This window comes from Paroedura picta, chromosome 6, assembly GCF_049243985.1.
Source record: "Paroedura picta isolate Pp20150507F chromosome 6, Ppicta_v3.0, whole genome shotgun sequence".
NCBI classification, from domain to species: Eukaryota; Metazoa; Chordata; class Lepidosauria; order Squamata; family Gekkonidae; genus Paroedura; species Paroedura picta.
In genome coordinates, this window is record NC_135374.1 from 66634865 (window position 1) to 66655905 (window position 21041).

The window sequence follows — 21041 nt, forward strand, 5'->3', positions numbered from 1 at the left end:
ACTTGTGCCATTCAAGATTTGGTCCTATTAATTTTGTTGGGTCAGAAGTATCTTGGCTTTTCTTGGATTGCACCCAATGTATTCAGGTTGGCGTGTTAAGTTGGGAAAGAGAGCCCACTAATGACAGAAACTGCAAAATGATTTCTTTCTGTTTCCCTAGGAATATTTATAGGCATTATCCAGCTGAAGTTGAGCACTTTTACATTACACTGATTTCAATGGGAAGTATGTTATGTTGGTTCTATATTTGTAATAAGGCCTTTGAAATCAAAGGGATGTAAGAGAGTTTCACTTAGGCTGAATTTGGGCTGCTTCTGTATTCATAATTGTTTTCCTTTCATTGTGTACGGTTTTATTGTTTTGATTTTAAACATGATTTGTTGTATGCTGTCTTGAACAACTGAACAGATAGTAGGCAAAATATACAATTTTTTATTGGTTGAAATTTGTTCCCTTTGAGTATTTGAATCCAAGTACTGCTAAGTACCTGTACAAAAAGTATTGATAGTGTTGTACATTGGTGACACTCTTCATCAATCTTATGACAATGCAAAAAGGTGTTTGCAGAGTAAGGCACTAGATTGATATTTCTGTGGTCTTCTGTGATGACAACATCTTTTACTTGAATAAATCAGGTGACTTTTGTTAACAGATATAGAATCATTTTATTTCTAATGAAATTGAGAAACTACACACAAGATTTGTCAATAGTACGGAATTAGCCTTAATTTTCAAGTTGTGCAATAAAGAAAAGATATCTCTTGCTTGACCCCAAAATGCCCTTCATTTGCTTCTTTTATTGCATGGTCTCTTATTTGCTATTTTGACTAGGCTGCACTCCCCCTATACCAATCCTGAATTCAGTATATATTATCCTACAGGAGGATGATCACCTAATGGTTGTTTTTTCACTTCCTCCTAGGCTAATCTTTGGAACTCATTCTTTTTCTTCTTTTCTATAGACTATAAATACATGTACAGAAGGTGCTCCATTCTAAGGTGACGTCATGCTTTCTGCAACTCCCCTGTATGGCAACGTTCATAGCTGGATGAGCAATGAAAAGGGTCCGCATGTGTGGGATCAGTGAAGACAGGTAAATGGTTAATGTTCTAGGGAGTTTAAAAGGTCTGCTGTGTTTCTGTGATGCTGGAGAGTTTATTATCTTTCCTATTTCTCTACTTTCTGGCAAGTAAAGGGTTTTTATGAGAAAATGTGAGGCGTGTGTGTGGGAGGACTAAAATCTGATGGCTGGGGACTACCTCTTGATTTAATGTTCATCCCTCCCCCCCCCCCCCCAAGTCCTGACATACTTAATCAAACCATGAAGTAATCTATCAAGCTCCACATGCTAGGAGAGAGACAGGAGAAGTGAGAGAAACTGCAAGGATAGCAAACAGGCTGTGTTTGTGCCTGAATAGTGTACAACATCCACAGCTTGGGCCTCACTTATCTGAGGGACCGCTTGTCTCTTTATGGCCACTGCAGGGCTCTTTGCTCTGTGGGTGCAAATCTGCTGGAGATCCCTGGCCCCAGAGAAGTGCCTAGTTTCAACCTGAGCCCGGGCCTTCTTGGTCCTGGCCCTGACCTGGAATGAGCTCCCAGGTGAGCTGAGGGCCTTGACAGAGCTGTTAGAAGAAGAGGAAGGATGAGTTGGTTCTTATATACCGCTTTTCTCTACCCGAAGGAGTCTCAAAGTGGCGTACAATTGCCTTCCCTTCCCTTTCCCCATAACAGACACCCTGTGAGGTAGCTGAGAGAGCCCTGATATTACTGCTCAGTCTGAACAGCTTTATCAGTGCTGTGGCAACCCCAAGGTCACCCAGCTGGTTGCATGTGGGGGAGTGCAGAATCAAACCCGCTTGCCAGATTAGAAGTCTGCCCTCCTAACCACTGCACCAAAGTTGGCTCTACTCACTTAGGCCCCACCCCCGCATTGTTGGTGGGCTTTTCACAAAAATAAAAACCCTGCCAGATTTCAGTATATTATGCCACCCAATCAGGGTTCTGAAAATGATGTACATAAAAACATGAAAATATTTTAACAATAAAACAGCATTTTTAAAATTATAAAATAATTAAATGGAAGCACAAGCAATACCAGAACTATGGATGAGGGGCAATAACTATTATTGGGGGGTTGCTAAACAAAACAAAAACGTTTTCACCTGCTGGTGAAAGACACCAATAAAGGGAGAATCTTCCTGGGGAGGAAATTCTGAAGTTTTGATGCTACAGCCGAGAAAAAGGCTTTCTTGCAACAGCAGGAACTGGTGAGGATGCTGGACATGTCTTCAAGCTTTCTTGTTGTGGTCCCCGTTTCCTCCAGGCATGATGTAACACGAAAGCTCTAGTAGGGTGCTGGCATTCTAATAAGAGAGTTCAGCTGCCAGCAAGTCCTGTCCTTGAACTCTTCCAAGGGAGGATTGTTGATATCTTCCCAAACTGCAGCACCAGCTCTTTTCCCTCAGTTCTTCCAGGACCAAAGTGCTAACAAAACAATCTTTCCCCTTCAAAGCCTTCCACCTTCAGAGGCTCTCAGAAAAATAGCTTTTCTATTTAGCTGGCCTAGCCTGGCTGTGCAACATGCCTACTGGTTATACTCACTCTTCGAAAAACATACACAGGAGTCTTTGCTAAACATGCAAATGAATACAAGCCTACGTACATATCAACTATCTCAGCCTGATCTTGCCTGAGGGCATATCTAAACATCTGTAGTCTGCTAATCTTGCCTAGGCCCAAAATCAGTCCTAGGCCCCAAGCCCTTTTCCCAGTACAGACTTACATTCACATCAGATCTCCTGTCCAGTAATGTATTGCTGTTTAGAGGTTATCATTTCTTATGTAGCAGCACACTGATGAAAACAATGTAACTAATATTTTTGTAGGCCAATAAAATTGTACAGTCCCTAATAACAACATTTGTTAGATTTTTAAATAAATGTTAAATATCTTTTAAACATAGGAAAATCCCAGTTAATGATGGAGATACCTCGAAAAGCAGACTGGAATTAAGGGAAGAAAATCATCTGAACCACAGTGTGGTAAGAAACTGATACTTAATCTTGACAATAATATACTTTAGTATTATGCCTTCAGTATCAAATAATGCTTCAATTTAAGTACAATTGAAACTAATAAAAGCTGATGGTTGTTGATGCCTGTGTCCTTCATGGTGTTAGGGGGTTGGACTAGATGACCCTGGAGACCCCTTACAACTCTGATTCTAATAGGGATACATTGCATTCTTTCATGGCATGATTAAACTCTTCCTATTTGTTTTAATTGCAGTATGTTTCTGAAGTGCTTGTACTATTATATACATTTTCAGCAATCTTTGTTCTAAATAAATACCGTTTTGTGGCATATTTCGGTTCTGGTCCCCCAAGTGAATGAATGGTGAAAGTCTCAGCAATGTTTGACATCCTATAGCAGGGATTTCCAAACAGGACTCCCCAACTTCCCCCGATATCCTGCCTTAAAGGACTTGGTGACAAGATATTTCCAGCATTGCTGTGAAAGCAGGGAACCAGCTGCTCCATTGACTTGGGGGTGGTGATCTTGTGTAGTTACTGCACCTGAGAAAGGGGACAAAGCCTGGGCACTTACTCCTGCCTCAAACACCTCCTTTTTCTCCCCCCTCAGTCCTCCTTGGGAGTGATGGGGAGGCATGGCCAGCTGACATCACTTCTGGCCCAGTTTCAGGGCTCCTTAATGCCTGAAAAATATTTCAGGGGCTCATCCATGGTCAAAAGGTTGAAAAAGGCTGGCCTCTAGGTTTGATACAGCAATTTGAGGGCCCTTGCTCTAGTTCTAGTGCCTGGATAAGAGGCTGTTCAGGAACCTCCATGTATTCTTCACTAATCTCATTGGAAGAATGGGGGGAATGTAATTGTTACAACATGAGGATGAATTTCTAAACCTTGGCTCCTATGAAGGGCTTGCAAAGGGGAGTGAAATAGGAATCTCTGGGACAATTACCCTTGGGGCCAGAAATTGGCTTTGCCCTGTCTTTCCTGTCACATCACTCTCTAGTGGTACTGATGAGCCTGTGCTAGCCAGAATCTGAACCCTTAGGCAGAACTGTGGGCTTCAGCACCTTTGCCAAATTATAAGACAGGGAGAGAGGAGGAATGGTAATCTTCCAGGCAGATGCACTGCGAGAATACAGTACTTATAGGGACCCAGTTTGGAGCTTGGTGTCTTCCTAGTGGTTGAAAAAGATGCCAGGCCCTTGCTTGCTGGCACCGTGGTATGGCTTGCTTGTTCCCAGAATTGGGGTGCCTGCTTTTACCTTTTTCCCCTTGACTTGCTAAGTTGAAAAGGATCTAGATGTTTATATAGATGGCATTGTATTTTACTTTTTTCTCTCATCTTATTTATTTTTTAAAACTGGCAGATAATAGACAGGCAGAGCTTGGCAGATGATAGACAGGCTCTTAGACCAAGCCTTTAATTTTTACATTTGATTTACTTGATTTCTCTGTATTTTCCAGTTTAATCAGCCCGTATTCGTTTTTAAGAATGAAAAAATATTTGCTTCCTATTGTCTTCAATCAGTTTTTAAAAATGTATTTCTAGGTTTGAACAGTACTTTGATGAAATGCCAAAGTAATATCTTTCTTATTTTACAAAGGTGGATGCTACAGCAGTGCATCGTATTGACAGCCTTGCAGCTCTGAGCATGGACCGGTCTGGAATCATGCGAGAAGGGCTTAGAGTCCCCAGCAGTATTGTGTATTCAAGTTTGTGCGGACTTGGCTCAGACAAGCCCCGGGATGCTACAAGTGCTATTGCCGGTCTTGGATTTGCTCCTGAGAGAAATCCAGAGATACAGTTCAAGTCTAATCCCACGGAGGCAATAGAAAATGCAGCTGGAAAGCCCCCCAATGGCTTCAGTACCATTTACAAAACGCCACCTGGAATACAAAAGAGTTCTGTTGCAGCTGGGGAGACCCTCGGCTTGGACAGAAACTCAAGTGACAAACAAAGTCCTCTCAATGTCAATGGTGCTAGTTACTTAAGGCTGCCCTGGGTAAATCCTTACATGGAGGGTGCTATTTATCCTTTTCTTGAATCACCAAATAAATATCCGTTGAACATGTATAAAGCCTTGCTACCTCAGCCGTCCAGTTACAGCTTGCCACAGCATCTGGCTTACTCACCTGTATGTACAAACAGTGAACGTTTTTTATACTTGCCACCTTCTCATTATGTTGCTCCCCACATTCCATCATCATTAGCTTCACCAATGAGGATCACAGCTGCATCTGCGTCTCAGGCAATTCCTCCTTTAGGGCACTGTTCAGAAAAAAGCTTGTCTTGGAAGATTGGAGTTAGTCCTGGGAATCCTGTTGACTCTCATGCCTACCCGCATATCCAGAACAGCAAACCACCCAGAGTCCCATCTGCTAAGCCAGCTGCTAGCAATATGCCAACAGACCCTGCTGTCCTGCTGCCTCATTCGCCAAGACTATCACCTAGAGTCCACCTCCCAACACAGGTTAGTGATGCCTACTCAGATTTCCACAAACACTTTTCCAGAATTTCAACATCTCCTTCTTCAGTGACTCTCCCAAAGCCATACATGAATGTAAGCAATGAATTTCCTCCCTCAAGAGCCTCCAGTGGAAAAGCTCCCAAAACTCAAGATTCAAGTGAAATTTCTCAACAATCTACCATACATACAAGGAAAACAAGTCATGACAGAAAAGATGCCAGATCCCCTCCATTATTAGAAAAACAACAAACGGTTACCAAAGATGTTATAGACAAACCGCTGGATTTGTCATCTAAAGTTGTTGATGCTGAGACAACCAAATCTGAGCATGTTAAGAAAATGGCACCAACTGTTTTAGTTCGCAGCAGAGATGGAAGTGGGTTGGTTTTACCTGGAGGCGATCTTCCAAAGGAAACAATTTCTTCTGGGAATGGTTGTCCTATATATAGACCTGAAATAATCAGTACTGCACCTTCCTCCTGGGTTGTTCCCGGTCCAGGTCCAAATGAAGATAATGCAGGGAAAAACATCCAATTGAAAAACAAGGCATTAGACTGGGTGACTCCACAGCAGCGAAGTTCTTCCTGCCCTAGAATGGGAGGCTCAGAAGCTGCCATTAATCATGTTTCAGGATCTGTGTCAAGTGGAGGCCGGCCAGCATCAGCTTCTCCAGCTCCAAATGCTAACGTAGATTGCCCCAAAACTAACAGTTCTGTAGAAACCACTGCATCTGTTATACAGCATGTAGGACAACATGTAGCATCATCGTCTTCAAAGCACGGTAATAAGACAGTTAAATGCAACAATCAAGAACCCATCTTTAAAACAAATGAAAGCACCCTTGCACCGGGTTCCATATTTTTCCCTCCAAATGATGCATTTCGATCTCCACCGCTACCTTATCCAAGAAGCTATCTCCCATACCCGGTTCCAGAAGGATTAGCTATAGGCCCTTTGTCTCTGCATGGGAAAGGACCTGTGTATCCTCACCCAGTTTTGTTACCCAGTAGCAGTCTTTTTCCTGGGCACCTGGCTCCCAAACCTACCATTCCATACAGCCTGCCAACAAGCAGAGGTGAGTTTATGACCTATCAGGATGCACTAGGTATGGGAATGGTACCCCCAGTGTTGTTGCCACATGCAACCTTGGAGTTGAAGGATGAAAAATCGGAACGGAGATCTAGATCGCATGAACGGCTCCGTTATGAAGATCCTGCTTTAAGGAGCAGAGTGCCAGAGATGCTGGAAACCGGCACAAAGCTACATTTTGAAGTTCCTACAGACCGAAGTGTGAAATCTCATCAAAATTTAAGTCATAGTAAAAATACTGCCAAAAGTGACAAGCACATATTTGCTGAACTCAGAGATGAGCAAGATATGAAAAATGAAACAAATTTAACAAAACCCACTTTTCCTGTTGAAAGCAGTAATCAGGCTAATGACTCTGCAAAGCACAAGGTGGACCCATCTTTTCAGCACAGAGATTTTATTGTAACTCGAGAAGAATGTGGAAGAAATAATTTCCATGAAGAGTACAACTTTAAACACACCCAGAGCCCACTCCCATCACTGTTCACATTAAGGAAAGAGGACCTTTCCGTGAGCCAAAACAGAGAGAGGTTAACGGTTCCCCCATCTTCTTTGTACTTGGAGACTGCTCATGGGAATGATGGCTTGGCTATGTCTTTTTGCAAGATGCCAGATGATGCTAAGCAACTTTGCATGGAAAGTGTTCAATCAAGTATTGAAGTAAATCAGACATATGCCAAAGAGGGGACTGAGAACACAGAATCTAATGATGGCAAACTCCTGAAACCTAAGCCGTCTAAGCTGGCAAAGAGAATTGCAAACTCTGCTGGTTATGTAGGTGATCGATTCAAGTGTGTTACAACTGAACTGTATGCAGACTCTAGTCAACTCAGTCGAGAACAGCGGGCTCTGCAGGTGAGTGAGATTTAACGGCAAAAGTATTTTTTTTCATTATAAGGTTACAGTTGAGAATGAAATTTGATATATTACACAGGCTGGGGAATATATATATGTACTACAATTTTAAGCGTGTCTTGACACAAGTAGCAAAGGTAAACGTGCATATATGGGTTCAGTTATGAAGCCAGGGGCATTTGAACAGTACTAGACAATAATTATATGTAGTAGTCAGTATTCTAAATTATTTAATCTCGTGAGCATAGTGTACATCTTAGTAATGAAGGGGAGCTGAAGAATGCATGATATGGTTTAAATAGTGGTGGCTAGAGCTGGCCTGTATTTGGTTGGCACTGGCAACTTATAGGAATGGCACGGGTTCTGATTAATGTGCCAGAGATGACATTTTATAAAGAAGAGTAGCAGTCATATATTAGTGGGTTAAATGCAACTTCTTTACCAAGCAGAAATGTAGCATGAAGGAGTAGAAGCTGTAGTGAATTCTAGAATGATGGCAAGAATTGTAGGATACTTTTGAGTTAAGCCAAATTGTTTTACGTTGTTAAGAAAAGAATTAGTTGTTGCTTATAAAAATGGATGAAATTATCTAAATGATCCATTGAGTGCCCATTTTAATTACATAGATGGAAGGATTACAAGAGGACAGTATTTTATGTCTACCTGCTGCTTACTGTGAGGTCAGTTCTTCAAATTTTTATTACTAGAATCTTGCATAAACCTTTGAGTTAAAATTTCATTTCCAAGTACACAAAGGGAAGTTGTGGGCCATGGTCGTCTTTTATTCATTGTGCAGTCTTTGTTTTTGTTTGTTATATCTCCCAAAAGACAATGCTTTTATTTTTTTAAAAATGATATGCAGTATTCATTTATATATCAAAGAACTGTATATTTGTGTATAGAAAAAATATGTCTTGAATATGGAACATGTGATTTTTTTTAAAAAAAAAACTTCTTATATAATTATATGTATATCAAATCTTGATTTTGAGAAGATCTTTTCTTTGGGAAAAGGTAAGGTAAACAAAGTAGCTCTTATTGTGAGGTTTTTCTTCATATCAATTCTCTTTCTAGCGTGCAATGATGCGCTTCTCAGAGTTGGAGATGAAAGAGAGGGAAGGCCACATAGCAACCAAAGACCCGGAGGTCTGCAGATTCAGCCAAGCAGACTGGGAAAACTTGAAAGGAAATAATGAAAAGAAGCCCAAGTCTGTCACTTTGGAAGATGCCATTCCTGGGCAAAATGACAATGATAGATGTAAGCAAATTTTTAGGTGCTTTTTTCAAAGTGTTTGCATGCCTTCTATAGGAGTTTGGAGCAAAACGTGGCAGGGCCACAACACATAATTTAAAGCAATTAAAGCTACGAAAAAGTGAATAACAGTAAAGTATTACTTTTGTACAACAGTAAGGAAGACACTTCTTTTTGCATGAAGTCTTTTTATGGGGTGAGAAGGGAGGGACAGCGTGCTGCTGGTTTTGTATATATTTTTACTATAAATACACATGAGAAAAAGAGTGAACCCAACATTGCATGCAGCTTTTCTGTGATTTAAAAAATGTATGTGCCCTTGATGTAGCTTCTATGAGAAAACTTTGGTCTAATGTCACAAGCTGGCAAAAAGAAGAATGTGTGATGGAAAGTAACTGCTGACCATAAGTGTTCCTATTCAGTTAATTACTTATTCATATTATTTGTGCCCCATGTTTCCACACGGAGGGCGCAAAGTGGTCTACATCATTCTCCTCTATTTTACCCTTACAACAACCCTGTGAGTTAGGATTAGGCCGACAGTTTGTTACCTAGCAAACCTCCATGGTTAGAGGTAGGGCTTTGAACACAGGTCTCTAAGATCCTAATCGGACACCCGACTGACTCTCTTATGTGTCTTACATTAGTTTTTTTGGGAGGAGATGGGGTGGGCAGAGAGCTATTGTGCTGGGAACTCTGTATCTTGCTGTAAACTATGTACAGAAGAAGACTTCTCTCTTTGAAATCTAAATGTGTTGCTTTGTACTACCTTGAAATAGAATGCCAGCACTACAAATGCGATGTGGAGGGATGCTCAAGACGAGTAGCCATGTTGATTTGTTAGTAGCAGAAGAAAAGAGCAAGAATCCAGTAGTACCTTAAAGACTAACAACATTTGTGGCAGGGTAGGAGCTTTTTGTGAGTCACTGCTGATTTCTGAAGAAGTGAGAATGCTGAACTTCGATTCCTAAGTTTGTGGCTTTCTGTAGCACCAAAAGGGAATACATTATGCCATAAAGCCCATCTTTTACAAAGATCCATCGCTAGGGCTGATGAACTAAAACAAATAAAATTATGACATTTCCCCCTTTTCCCCATCACTTTTTGATAGGTTGATCACAAATGCCTACTAGGTTTTACTACCAAATTAAACTGTGCAGCTAATGTAATAGATCTGGGCTCAGATGTAGCCATGGAATTTAGTTTTTCACTCGCTATAGCAGGTTTGTGTTCTCACAGGTGGAGTTCAGGCAGCAGAGGAGTAAGTGCCATGATTTCCCTCCCTGCCTAGAACCCAGGGACCTGATGCTCTTTCTTCAGTTTTTGTTGCTGGTTTTGCCGCTTCCTTTAGTTTCAGTTGCTGCCTGTGCCTCCCCATGAGCCTTGAAAACTCAAAAGTGCTATTGAGTGAAAAGGAAGGCAGTTAACTGTGTCTACTCCCCCTAATGCAGCTGTTGGAGGGCAGGTCACGCAATTCCTTCGAGAGCTGCAGGGTGGCAGGAAGAGCTGGCTTTTGTCAAGGGGTGCTGGAACCAAAGGTATTTAAATGGGGAATACCTAGTTGCTGTTTGAGTCAAAGGAGATAGAAGCAAAGGTGGTTTGTTTAACGCTGCAAATTCTGCTTCTTAGGATGATTCTGTGGACGGGGTTTTCTACTTGTGGTTGTTAGCCTTCCACCTCCCTTAACAACAGAGCCTTTAGTAATACTTGCTGCATGAATCAGGGCCATCTCTACTTCTTTTCCATGTAATTGGTTGCTACTATCAGGGGCAGAAAAAACTCCCTATTTAACAGTCTTAATTCATGAAACTTTATGGCTGCAGGGTAGCATAGTTTAGCATAGTGGTTCTCAACCTTCCTAATGCTGCGACCCTTTAATAAAGTTCCTCATGTTGTGGTGACCCCCAACCATAAAAGTATATGTATGTAATTTTTTGACTTTTTGGAGACCACCTCCTAGCTTTTTTTCTGACGCATCTGAGATACACTCTCAGCACAGAATTATATAGTAGCGAAGAGTGTTGAGCCTAGGCATATGCCATAGGAGGTGGTCTCCAAAAAGTCTAAAATGTACATATATTGGTTGGAGCCATAATTTACAGATCCCATGCAACCACTCAGCTACACTTTATAATGAGTTTAGACATTTTATATAATTGTTATAATTCTGACCACTGAGGAAGACCCAGTAGGGTCGAAACGCGTTTGGTCTTATGTGCAGTTAGTTCTGTATAGTTTTTATGTAGTTTTTATTCTGTTTTTAATTGTGCTCTACAATAAATAATTACCAGTTTTACATTATTTTATTGTACAGCTCAACTTCTGAGTTGCTACCTGTAAAGGTTGTGTTGTGTTCCTTTTTTGGTTTTTGTCCTGCGGAGGTAGAAGCCAGCATGCCCGGGGCCACTTGACTTAGACATGGCCAGTGGTTCCAAGAATGGACACTGTCTCTCCCCATTGGCCCCTCTTTCAAACTGACACAATATGGGAGGAAGCAGTTGGTGAACAGGTGCCAGGCATTATTGCAGTAGAAGTGGCCCCAGAGGAACTGAAAGTGCTCTGCTTTACCCAGTGGTCCACCAAGAAACTTATTAAGAACTGGCCATTTGCCCCTGTTGGTTTATTACACACTAGGTTTATGCAAGTCACAGGGCTTACCTTAGTGAGAATGTGAAAACACAGGTGCTGAAATGAATCTGTTCTTTCCCAGTTAAATAGTCACACTGACTTCAAAAGGATGTAATAGGACTACTCCAGTCTAAGTTGTGTAAGAAAAGTTGTTGTGCAAATATCTTATTTAGCTAATAAATGTTTTAAGTTCACTTTAGTAACTGCAGTCTTTGAAAAGTTAGTTTCCTTCCATGTGCAGGTTTCTGTTGGTATCTGGTATGATTAGAGAGTTTTCAAGGCTTTCTTGCAAAGGTTTATCACCTTTTGCCACCTTTGTTTCTTTGGAACAGCAGCTGATAAGTGAAACTGAGCAGAAATACCATAGCCTTTTTGGGATCCTTCGGGGCTCTGATACAGAGTGTGCCTATTGGCATAAATGTCTGATGTGAATAAAGAAACATTTTTTTTTCAGATTCAGCTTTTGCTGCTGAAGGTGTTTTTCTGTTGTTGTTGCCTTGTTCTTCGTTGTCTTACAGTTAATCTTTCTTCTTCTTATGAGCCTTCTAACTGGGCAAAGTGGTGAGAATTCAGTTATTCATTATTTTTGTCTAGAGGGTGGATCTCATATAGTGCAGAATGAGGCGATAGAAATGGTGCAGATGGGGTGATATTAGTTCTAAGAGTACCACTATAGTTTCCCCCCTGCCAGTAGAAATCTGTATTAGCCTAACAGATTGAGAGATAGCTTGGCAATATTTCCCCTGCTTGCTAGTTTGATTCTGGCAGGAAACCTTTCAGGGGATGGCAGAATTTGAGAAGTTATATCGCGGCCTGCAATCTGAAATGGTACAGTCCACACTACGTGCATTCTGCTGCCTGTAAAGATTATTCCTGAATTACTTGTTTGATTTTGGAACTCATGGATTTTATGCTAACCTGCAGTTAGATAGAACAAGGGAGGGACTTGCTAGGGCACACACACAAGGGAGGGAAAATGCTAAACCCCACTTGCTCCCCTCCTACTCATTCCCACAATCTACCATGCTCATCCTCCCCTTCCCCAGCCTTCGGACAGCACCAAGCCACCCCCACAAAGACTCCACTAGCTAGTTGATTGAGAGTGTCTTGGGGCTGCATCTTCTCCTGCTGTCATTCCCACCCTCTATCACCTTCCCCACTCCTGGCCTCCTTGCTTTTTGATGGGGGCTGTGTAACAGCAACCATAGCAATGCCCGAAATGCCATCTGTGCACTTATTGTTTCCCCCCTTTCACCGCTTCTGTGTGTATGCAGATGTCTTTAAAAAATTGGGGGGGGGGCAGCATTTTAAGACTCTCGAATCTCCCCCCCCCCCCAGGTTTTAGATTTTTGTTTTTACAAACTTGAGGATTTCCATAGATTTGTAGAAACCTGCTTCATATCCATTGGTGTAGGCCCAGCCTTGAATGGCAGAGGGGCAGGAAGCTCCAGGGCTAGCAGGCTGTCAACCCTGAGCAGTGCCTGTGACCCTAGTGCTACCAGCCAGGTATTTTCCACCCCTAACCCCATGAGGGATGGAGGAGAAGCAGGTGGCCCTAGCTCTGCCAGCATCAGACTCCCCGCCCACTTGGATGGCAGGGCAGCAGCCAACTATGACTCTTTCTGCTCACACATGTCCTTGCATGGCATCTCTGAGCTGTCCTGGATCCATGTGTGCACAGGCCCAGTGGCGGTGGCTTGGGGCTTGGCAGCCTTGTGCTCACCCATCCTACAGTGGTATATGTGTGTGCACCTGGCCCTGGCCCTGCCTATGTGACCACTGTTAGGGGTGAGACCATGCTTTCAGGTATGATGATTCATTCTGAGTCCTCTTGGAAACTTTTACTTGAAGTTATTACATTGCTGTGGCAAATCAAGTTAAAACCTCCTTATAGCAATCATTAGCTTTCCTCCAACCCTTCTTATTCTAGTGTCAACAAGACAAAGCAAAGATTGGTTCAGAATTGAGAAAGGAGTTTGGCAACTCCTGTATACTGTCGCCTTGCCTATTTAACTTGTATGCGGAGCACATCATGAGAAAGGCGGGATTAGAGGATTCCCAAATTGGGATTAAGATTGTAGGGAGAAATATCAACAACCTCAGATATGCAGATGATACTACTCTAATGGCAGAAAGTGAAGAGGAACTAAAGAGTCTGTTGATGCGGGTGAAGGAGGAGAGTGCAAAAGTTGGCTTGAAACTCAACATCAAGAAAACAAAGATCATGGCATCCAGCCTTCTCAATTCCTGGCAAATAGATGGGGAAGAAATGGAGATAGTGACAGATTTTATTTTCCTGGGCTCCAAGATCACTGCAGATGGGGACTGCAGCAAAGAAATTAAAAGACGCTTGCTCCTGGGGAGGAAAGCTATGGCAAATCTAGACAGCATCCTAAAAAGCAGAGACATCACCCTACCAACAAAAGTGCGTCTAGTCGAGGCTATGATATTCCCAGTTGCAATGTATGGCTGTGAAAGTTGGACCATAAGGAAGGCCGAGCATCAAAGAATTGAGGCTTTTGAACTCTGGTGCTGGAGAAGACTCTTGCGAGTCCCTTGGACTGCAAGGCGAACAAACCGGTCAGTCCTAGAGGAGATCAGCCCTGACTGCTCCTTAGAAGGCCAGATCCTGAAGATGAAACTCAAATACTTTGCCCACCTCATGAGAAGGAAGGACTCCCTGGAGAAGTGCCTAATGCTGGGAGCGATCAAGGGCAAAAGAAGAAGGGGACGACAGAGAATGAAGTGCCTGGATGGAGTCACTGAAGCAGTAGGTTCAAACTTAAATGGACTCTGGGGAATGGTAGAGGACAGGAAGGCCTGGAGGATCATTGTGCATGGGGCCGCGATGGGTCGGACACGACTTGGCACCTAACAACAACACGTGATCCATTGCATATATGAAATAAGCCTAAGAGGTGGGTAGGTTGTTTTCTCCACCCTTTCCTTATTTTTTCCATTTCTTTTCCCACTTCTTCCACAAATGTAAAGTTACTATATATTTTTCGGAGTGGGAAATGTTGGCTTTGATGCTATGCTATGTTAATAGGACTGTTGCATTTTGGCAGAGTTTAATTCAAGCAAGCAAAATGCTGTGCAGGTGACAGCAGTCTGTGTGCTGAAGTGCTGTCCAGCACATGCCTAATATTGGATGGAAGGGAGGCTGTGATGCCTACTGGCATTCCAGCCACATTTTTCTAGGTCTGATTCCTGTATTTGCATACTGAATAGGGGCAATAAATGATTTAGATGCAGCCAAAGGCATGATAATGTTTTTCACTTTAACTTGGTTTCATTTTTAACAATAGTTAATTATTGTGTCAGCAAATAAGTGTTTTAGGTGGGACATTTTAACTGCTGTTCCAGTGCAGTAGCTCAGAAGGGTGGAATGAGCTCATGGGAGTGCTGAGGACCTGAAAAATGGAGCTCTTCCACCAGGCCTTCGGTTGAGGCCAGGTTTCTGTAGACCAAAGGGCCTCTCTCAGGCTACAGTGTACTGTCAGGTAAATCCTTTGCTTGATGACTATGGGGAGGCAGGAGGGTCTTTCTAGCAATCTTGAGATATTTATTTATTGATTGATTGATTTTTATACCGCCCTTCCCTACGGCTCTGAGCTGTTTACATAAAACATATAGAACATTTATATAGAACAATATCAGTATAACAATAACAATATAACAGATATCAATATATAACAAATAATAGGTTTAATAGGACTGGGGTTTTTATAGGGTATTATCATGTAATCTGCCTTGAGTCCCAGGAGGAAGGTGGGCTATAAATTTAATAATTATAATAATAATAAACACATTTATAGAAATGTTTAGTGTCAATGCAATCCTAGACAGACTTGTACCCTCCTAACCCCTGAAGCAAATAGGCATAGAATGGTGTGACTTTACTTAGGACTACTTTGTAGATATATCAGGGCAAATGTTCAGGAGGCTCTTGGGGCAAAATAAACTTTCCTAAAGCAGTGAGCTTTTTTAAAAGCCAAAAATTTCAGGCATTCTGCCGCATTTGAGAATGCAGATTGCTGGGGGAAATCACTTTGAGAAACTGCAGCAACCTTTTACATCCTTTTAACAGTAGGACAGAAACTGCCATGTCTTCGCTGAAAATATAAAACCAAGAATAGGCATCAAGTGTCTTTATTCTTTTCCAGGGAGTTTGAAAATCAGTAGAAACTCTGCGAACCGTCATAAAACTATTTGATTGCCAAGGTGACTTACCAGTGTTACTATAGAGAACTTCTGAGCCACAAACATGATAAATTGTGGCAAATGTTTGTAAGTCTATTCAGTGGTGAGATGATTTAAACAGCTGGCCTGCAGGCCTATTTAAATGTTTGGTGGCTTAAGATTAGTAAGAGGAATATCAGAAGGTCCTTGGAAAAACCTGAAATGTATTTTGAGAGTGTCACTCAGGAAATATGAGAAAGTTCTGCAGTGCCACAATAGAATGGTCTTGTCCAGCTAGCATTAGAAATCTCAGCCCTTTTGAAAAATTTTGAAAAATGTTAAGTTTTGTGGTATTCATGTTGTAGCAAAAAAGGCCTTTATCAATAGGGAAAACTACCCTGAGCTGCAAGGGGAGGGTGGTATATAAATATATAATGAATAAAAAAACTTTTGCCTTTGTGTTCAGGTTGGATGTCATTCTTAAATGCATGTTTCAGGGGCCTGGAGTTGCCACTATAATTCTGCTGTGCCTGTGTTTGTCACTCTTATGACCTTCTCTCTATAGAGGGAGATTGGAGTAATTCCCCTAAATTTCTGCTTCAGGCCTAGTAGATTATTCAGTAACTCTGAATGCAGAAGTGCTGCAGAATTGCACCCTCTGAGGTAGTTCCCATCAGGGGCAGACTGGGAGGAAAAAATAGCGCCTGGGAAGCATCCTGCCCCCTTGCTCCCCTTACCCTCACAGTGGAAGGAAGAAGCAGACTTTCTGTGGTTGCTGCCTGACTCCTGGCCACTCACATTGTGTGGGAGGGGGAAGCTGGCTCATAGCTGCATCAGCTTCTGGGGCAGGGATTGCTGTTTTAGTGGTAGCTTGTGTGGGGCAGGGATTGCCCGTTTGCTGCAGCAGTAACTCCGCCCACTTTCCTTGGGGTATATCATTACATCAGGGTTTTCCCTTGCGGCCTAAATGACCCTGATTCCCATTGTGTCTTGGCATAAGCTACTTCTCTATACTTGCCTCCTTCCAACCATTAATGATCATGAAGAAGCAAAGGGCGGCATACCTTGAAGGACAGTACGTTTTATGTCTAAAAGCCTTGAATTTTAATTCAGGCAGAAAAAAGTGTGCATCAGCAAACAGGAGCTAGGGAAACATGAGTGCTGAAAATACAAGCTATCTCATTTGTTGGATGAGTGAGAGCTGAGGTAATATAGTACCCCGGAAGAAAAATAATTTTAATAATTTGCAAGGTTATGAATTATATTGTGAATGAATATGCAGCATCTCCTCAAACCTTTGTCTTTCCTCCTGTCTCCCTAATAGGTACTCTTGTTTCCTTCATTTTGTGACCTTGTTGCTCAGCAGTGTTGTTCATGTTGAGCAGCAAACAAAACTTGTTTGATTTTATGTTCCTTCTCCTTTTTAAATGTTTGCTAGTGATGCAAAGACCCTCATGATTTTCTGTGTAGACTGGAATAAACAAGGGTGGAAACATCCTGTGTGTGTGTGTAAGATGGAATAGCATGAAGGTGAGATGTCACATTTATTGGCCACAATCCAACAATGGTTAGGTTTGAGTCCCAGTTATTTTAATAGATGCAGAGTACATAGTTACCTGAGATTGTGCTGGACAGCCTTTATTTTGACTCATATGTAAGTCCCACTAGGAAGTAATGTATACTATTTATAGGACTGTAGATTAACAGTGTTATCCTGAGTAGAGTTGCAACCTTCTAAATCTGCAGAAGTCAGTTGTACAGTAAGCTAAGCTACTGAATGCAGTTGGAACCAGTTGTGACTTATGTAGGCTGGTTGGTGCCATTGGAATATGAGCCTTAGATAGTTTTAGCATTCAGAAGCTAGCATATCTTTTAAAAGGTCTTCGAATCACCACAAAAATGCATTAGGTGAAGATGCACAGTGCTTCTGCTGTTGCCACGTTTGCAGAAGATAAACAGCTTAAATATAAATAAGGGTTTCCTGCTGACATATAATTAAGCAGAGTTAATACTTTGTGTTTCAAAATATGATCTGTGCAATATGGGCATGTCTTCACAAGGCAACAAAGTACTCAATGGAGACTGTTTTCATTCTTGCCATGGAATGCAAGGTCGTGTTTAATATCTGTGTTACCATGGTTGGACTGAAGCTAAAAGACGCAGACAAGAATTTGTGGCAATAGACTTGCAAGTGCTAATACAATAAAGGGCAGAAACTGCCTTATTGAGAGAGGCTGTAATTAAATGAAAAGCCTACACAAGACACAGATGCAAAAGGCTGCTTGTTGTGTGATTGGGTGATGTTTGTGAAGACTGCCTTAATTTCTAGGCAGGGGAGAGCGTAGGGAATCCCCAAACTGGGCAAGAAGTGGACATGTTCTTCATAGAATCATAAAGGGACCTCCAGGGTCATTAGTTCAACCCCCTGCACAGTGCAGAAACTCACAACTATCTGCCTACCTACAGTGACCCCAATTTCATGGCCAAGTGATTCTCCCCACCCAAAATCTCCAGAATCTAGCCTGGCTTGGAGCTTTCTGCCTATATCTAGGATATCTGTCTTGATCAAGATTTGTTTTTCAAATTAACTCAACAGGCAACAGAATTGTGGTAAAATATAAAAGAAACACTTTTCATCAGTTTTCTGAGGGAAAAAGGGAAATCCTTTTCTGTATTCAATGTACTAACCTATTGGAATTATGAATTTATGTACAATGTACATGCCTAACTTCTATGTGACTATTATATCTTTGGCAGTATGGGCGTCTATATTTCTTTTGGATTTTTGCCAAGTATTTATTCTTGTCCTGATTCAGATCCAATTGAAGTGTTTGTCAGTCCATGCACCTGTGCACCCTGCACCCTCCCCACTACTTCCTGCCTCTGATCTCCACCCGCATGGCTATTTTTAAAATGTCAGTATTGTGCAAAGTACAGCGCATGGATGGATAGTGTGTTAAAGAGTCACAGTATTAAAGGCAACTGTGATAGAATGGGAAGTAGTTGGGAATGATGGCCCATCTTTTGAAACTGTTTTGAAGATTCAAGCATCTTTCCAGGAGTTGGATGAGATTTGGCCTACTTGAGTCATCACCATAGATGCACACATGCATGCTGAAGAGGAAAGAGGAGGCAGCAGACACTTACTCAGCAGATTTGTTAAGGCCTGGGTCATAAATAGGTTAACAACGTAGAGTTTAATCCACCTGAGGTCCACTTGAGCTCTCGTTCAAGGCTCACTGAAACAATTGAAGGTTGCGCTCAGTGAATTGTGTGCTTTGTGTTTTATTTAAATGGCTGATTACTGGTGTGAGTCCTGCAGGTCAAAACTTCTCATACAGCCATGGATCAAAAACCCTTTACTAACACACTGAAAATGTACTGATCCTCATTAGAACATAAACTTTTTTTCTGGGCCAGTATCATCTAGTGCTATAAATATTTGCAGAATTTTTTTGTTAAAGAACCATGACATTGAAGGACAAGAACAATATTTTAGAAACTAGAGAAACAGTTAATACATGAAGGATATAAAGTAGCACAGTGCTTGATTTTCATACTATATTTCTTAGTTCTGTTTAGTTAATTTACAAAATTAATACTCTGCCTTTCTGCTCTCAGAAAGGCCACCAAGGTGGCTAACAAATAAAAACATACATAGTAAGATCACAACTTAAAAGCCATTCAAACCAACAAGGGACAGATCATTAAAAAATTAAACCTGGCCAAAAATACACACAAAAATATGGAAACTAATTACATATTGGAGAGGAAGGAGTTATCACTCGGGAATCGCTGCACAAAACAAAAAAGTTTTCACCTGCTGGCAGAAGATGGCCTCAGAAGGAGACAGATGCCGTGTGGAGACAGTTCCTGAATTCTGGTGGGGTGAACTAGAAGGTCTTCATCCTAATCTTAGAAGTTGGGAGCCCTCATAGCAGGGACTTGGAAGATTAGTCAGTAGCCCCCAACCCTACATGGCTTTAAAAGTCAGCACCTGTGCCTTAAATGGTGCCCTGAGAGATGGGAAGCCAATGTAGATGGGCCAAGACTAGAGTGAAATGGCCCTTTGACGCACTCCAGTCAATATCTTGGCAGCAGCATTCTGTACCAGTTGAAGTCTCTGAACACTTTTCAAGGGCAGACCCGTGCAAAGAGCATCACAGTAATCTGATCTAGATGTAACCAGGTCATGCACAACAGTGGCCAGATTCTTATGCCCAGGAAAGGGTGCAGCTGACCAATCAGTCAAAGCTGGTGATAGGCATTCCTGGTCATGGATGCCACCTGCTTATCCAGCAGTAGCCTAGGCTCAAGGGCACTCCTAGACTACAGAATTGTTTCATAAGAGTAACACACCATCTGAACTTTGTGCCACCTTAAGTCTGGGTGAGACTACCTGCTCACTAGTAGCTTTTATTCTGTCAGAATTAAACTTCTGTTTATTAAACTGCATCCCTTCCAATGCCTCCACTGGATCAAGGTTTCTACAGCCTCCCTTGGATGTTAGAAGCGTGAGATAGATCTGTTATTCATATACTGTAGTTAACCCACCCCAAATCTCCAGTTCATCTTATCCAGCAGTTTCATGTAGCTGTTAAAGTGCATAGCACATAAGATCGAACTTTGTGAGGTCCTACAGGCCAGAGGTTAAGGGGCTGAGCAGCAGCCCTCTAGCTCTGCTTTCTGAAACCTGCCTTCCAGATAGGACTGGGACCACCACAAAACAGTACATTCCTATTCCATCCTGGAAAGGTGGTTCAGTAATACCATGACTATTTGTATTGAAAGCGCCTGAGAGGTCGAAGAGAATCAACAAAATTGCACCTCCTCTGTCCATCTCCCTGTGCAGGTTATCAGGGCAATCAAGAGTGCTTCCGGTCCATAACTAGGTATAAAACTAGATTGGAAAGATCTTAACAATTAACTTCATTTGACAATGCTTGAAGTTGTCCAGAAGCCACCTGTTCAAAAGAATTGCTCAAGAATGGAACATTTTTGATTGGTTGTTAGTTATTGAGGTCTCCTGAATTCAGGGTTGACTTCTATAGAAGTGGATGCACAACAGTCTGTTTTACGATTAGCTACTTTTCAGAACCAGAGAGATCTGCACCCCTGAAATATTTTAAGTAGCCAAGAAGGGGAAGGATATGGAAAACAGGTGGTAAGTTAACACCTCTAAGGATCCTGTCCACATCCTCAGACTGACTAAACTGAAAAATATCCCAAACAAGTGGACACATCGGCATCACCTAACTATGCCATTGCTAATGTAGAGTCAAAGTCAAAATGGATGTGAGAGATTTTATTTGCAAAGTGCTGAGCAAAATAGTCACAGCAGGCCACTAAGCAATCCACCTCTTCCCTCAGACTAGATCCCAATGGGCCTCTGATATATTTTAGTGGAAAATATAATGTAGTATTCCTTCCAGGTTGAGAACATCAGAAATGTTGGAGATTTTATTAGACCCTATGTGCTTTGCTCATTATTTATATATAACCCCCTCCTTTTTATTCATAGTCTTTAAACATAA

General features: G+C 41.8%; 1 protein-coding gene across 1 annotated transcript in view; it reads left to right on the forward strand.

Annotated features, from left to right (window-relative positions):
* The first annotated feature begins 992 nt into the window (after positions 1 to 992).
* The window catches only part of BCOR (BCL6 corepressor), a 44842-nt gene continuing 24793 nt past the window's right edge, over positions 993 to 21041 (forward strand). The window contains 6 exon segments of the mRNA XM_077342910.1: positions 993 to 1061; positions 1063 to 1094; positions 2967 to 3045; positions 4638 to 7445; positions 8072 to 8125; positions 8520 to 8703. Of these exon segments, the coding sequence (XP_077199025.1) occupies positions 1008 to 1061; positions 1063 to 1094; positions 2967 to 3045; positions 4638 to 7445; positions 8072 to 8125; positions 8520 to 8703 (3211 nt within the window). The 5' untranslated portion in view covers positions 993 to 1007.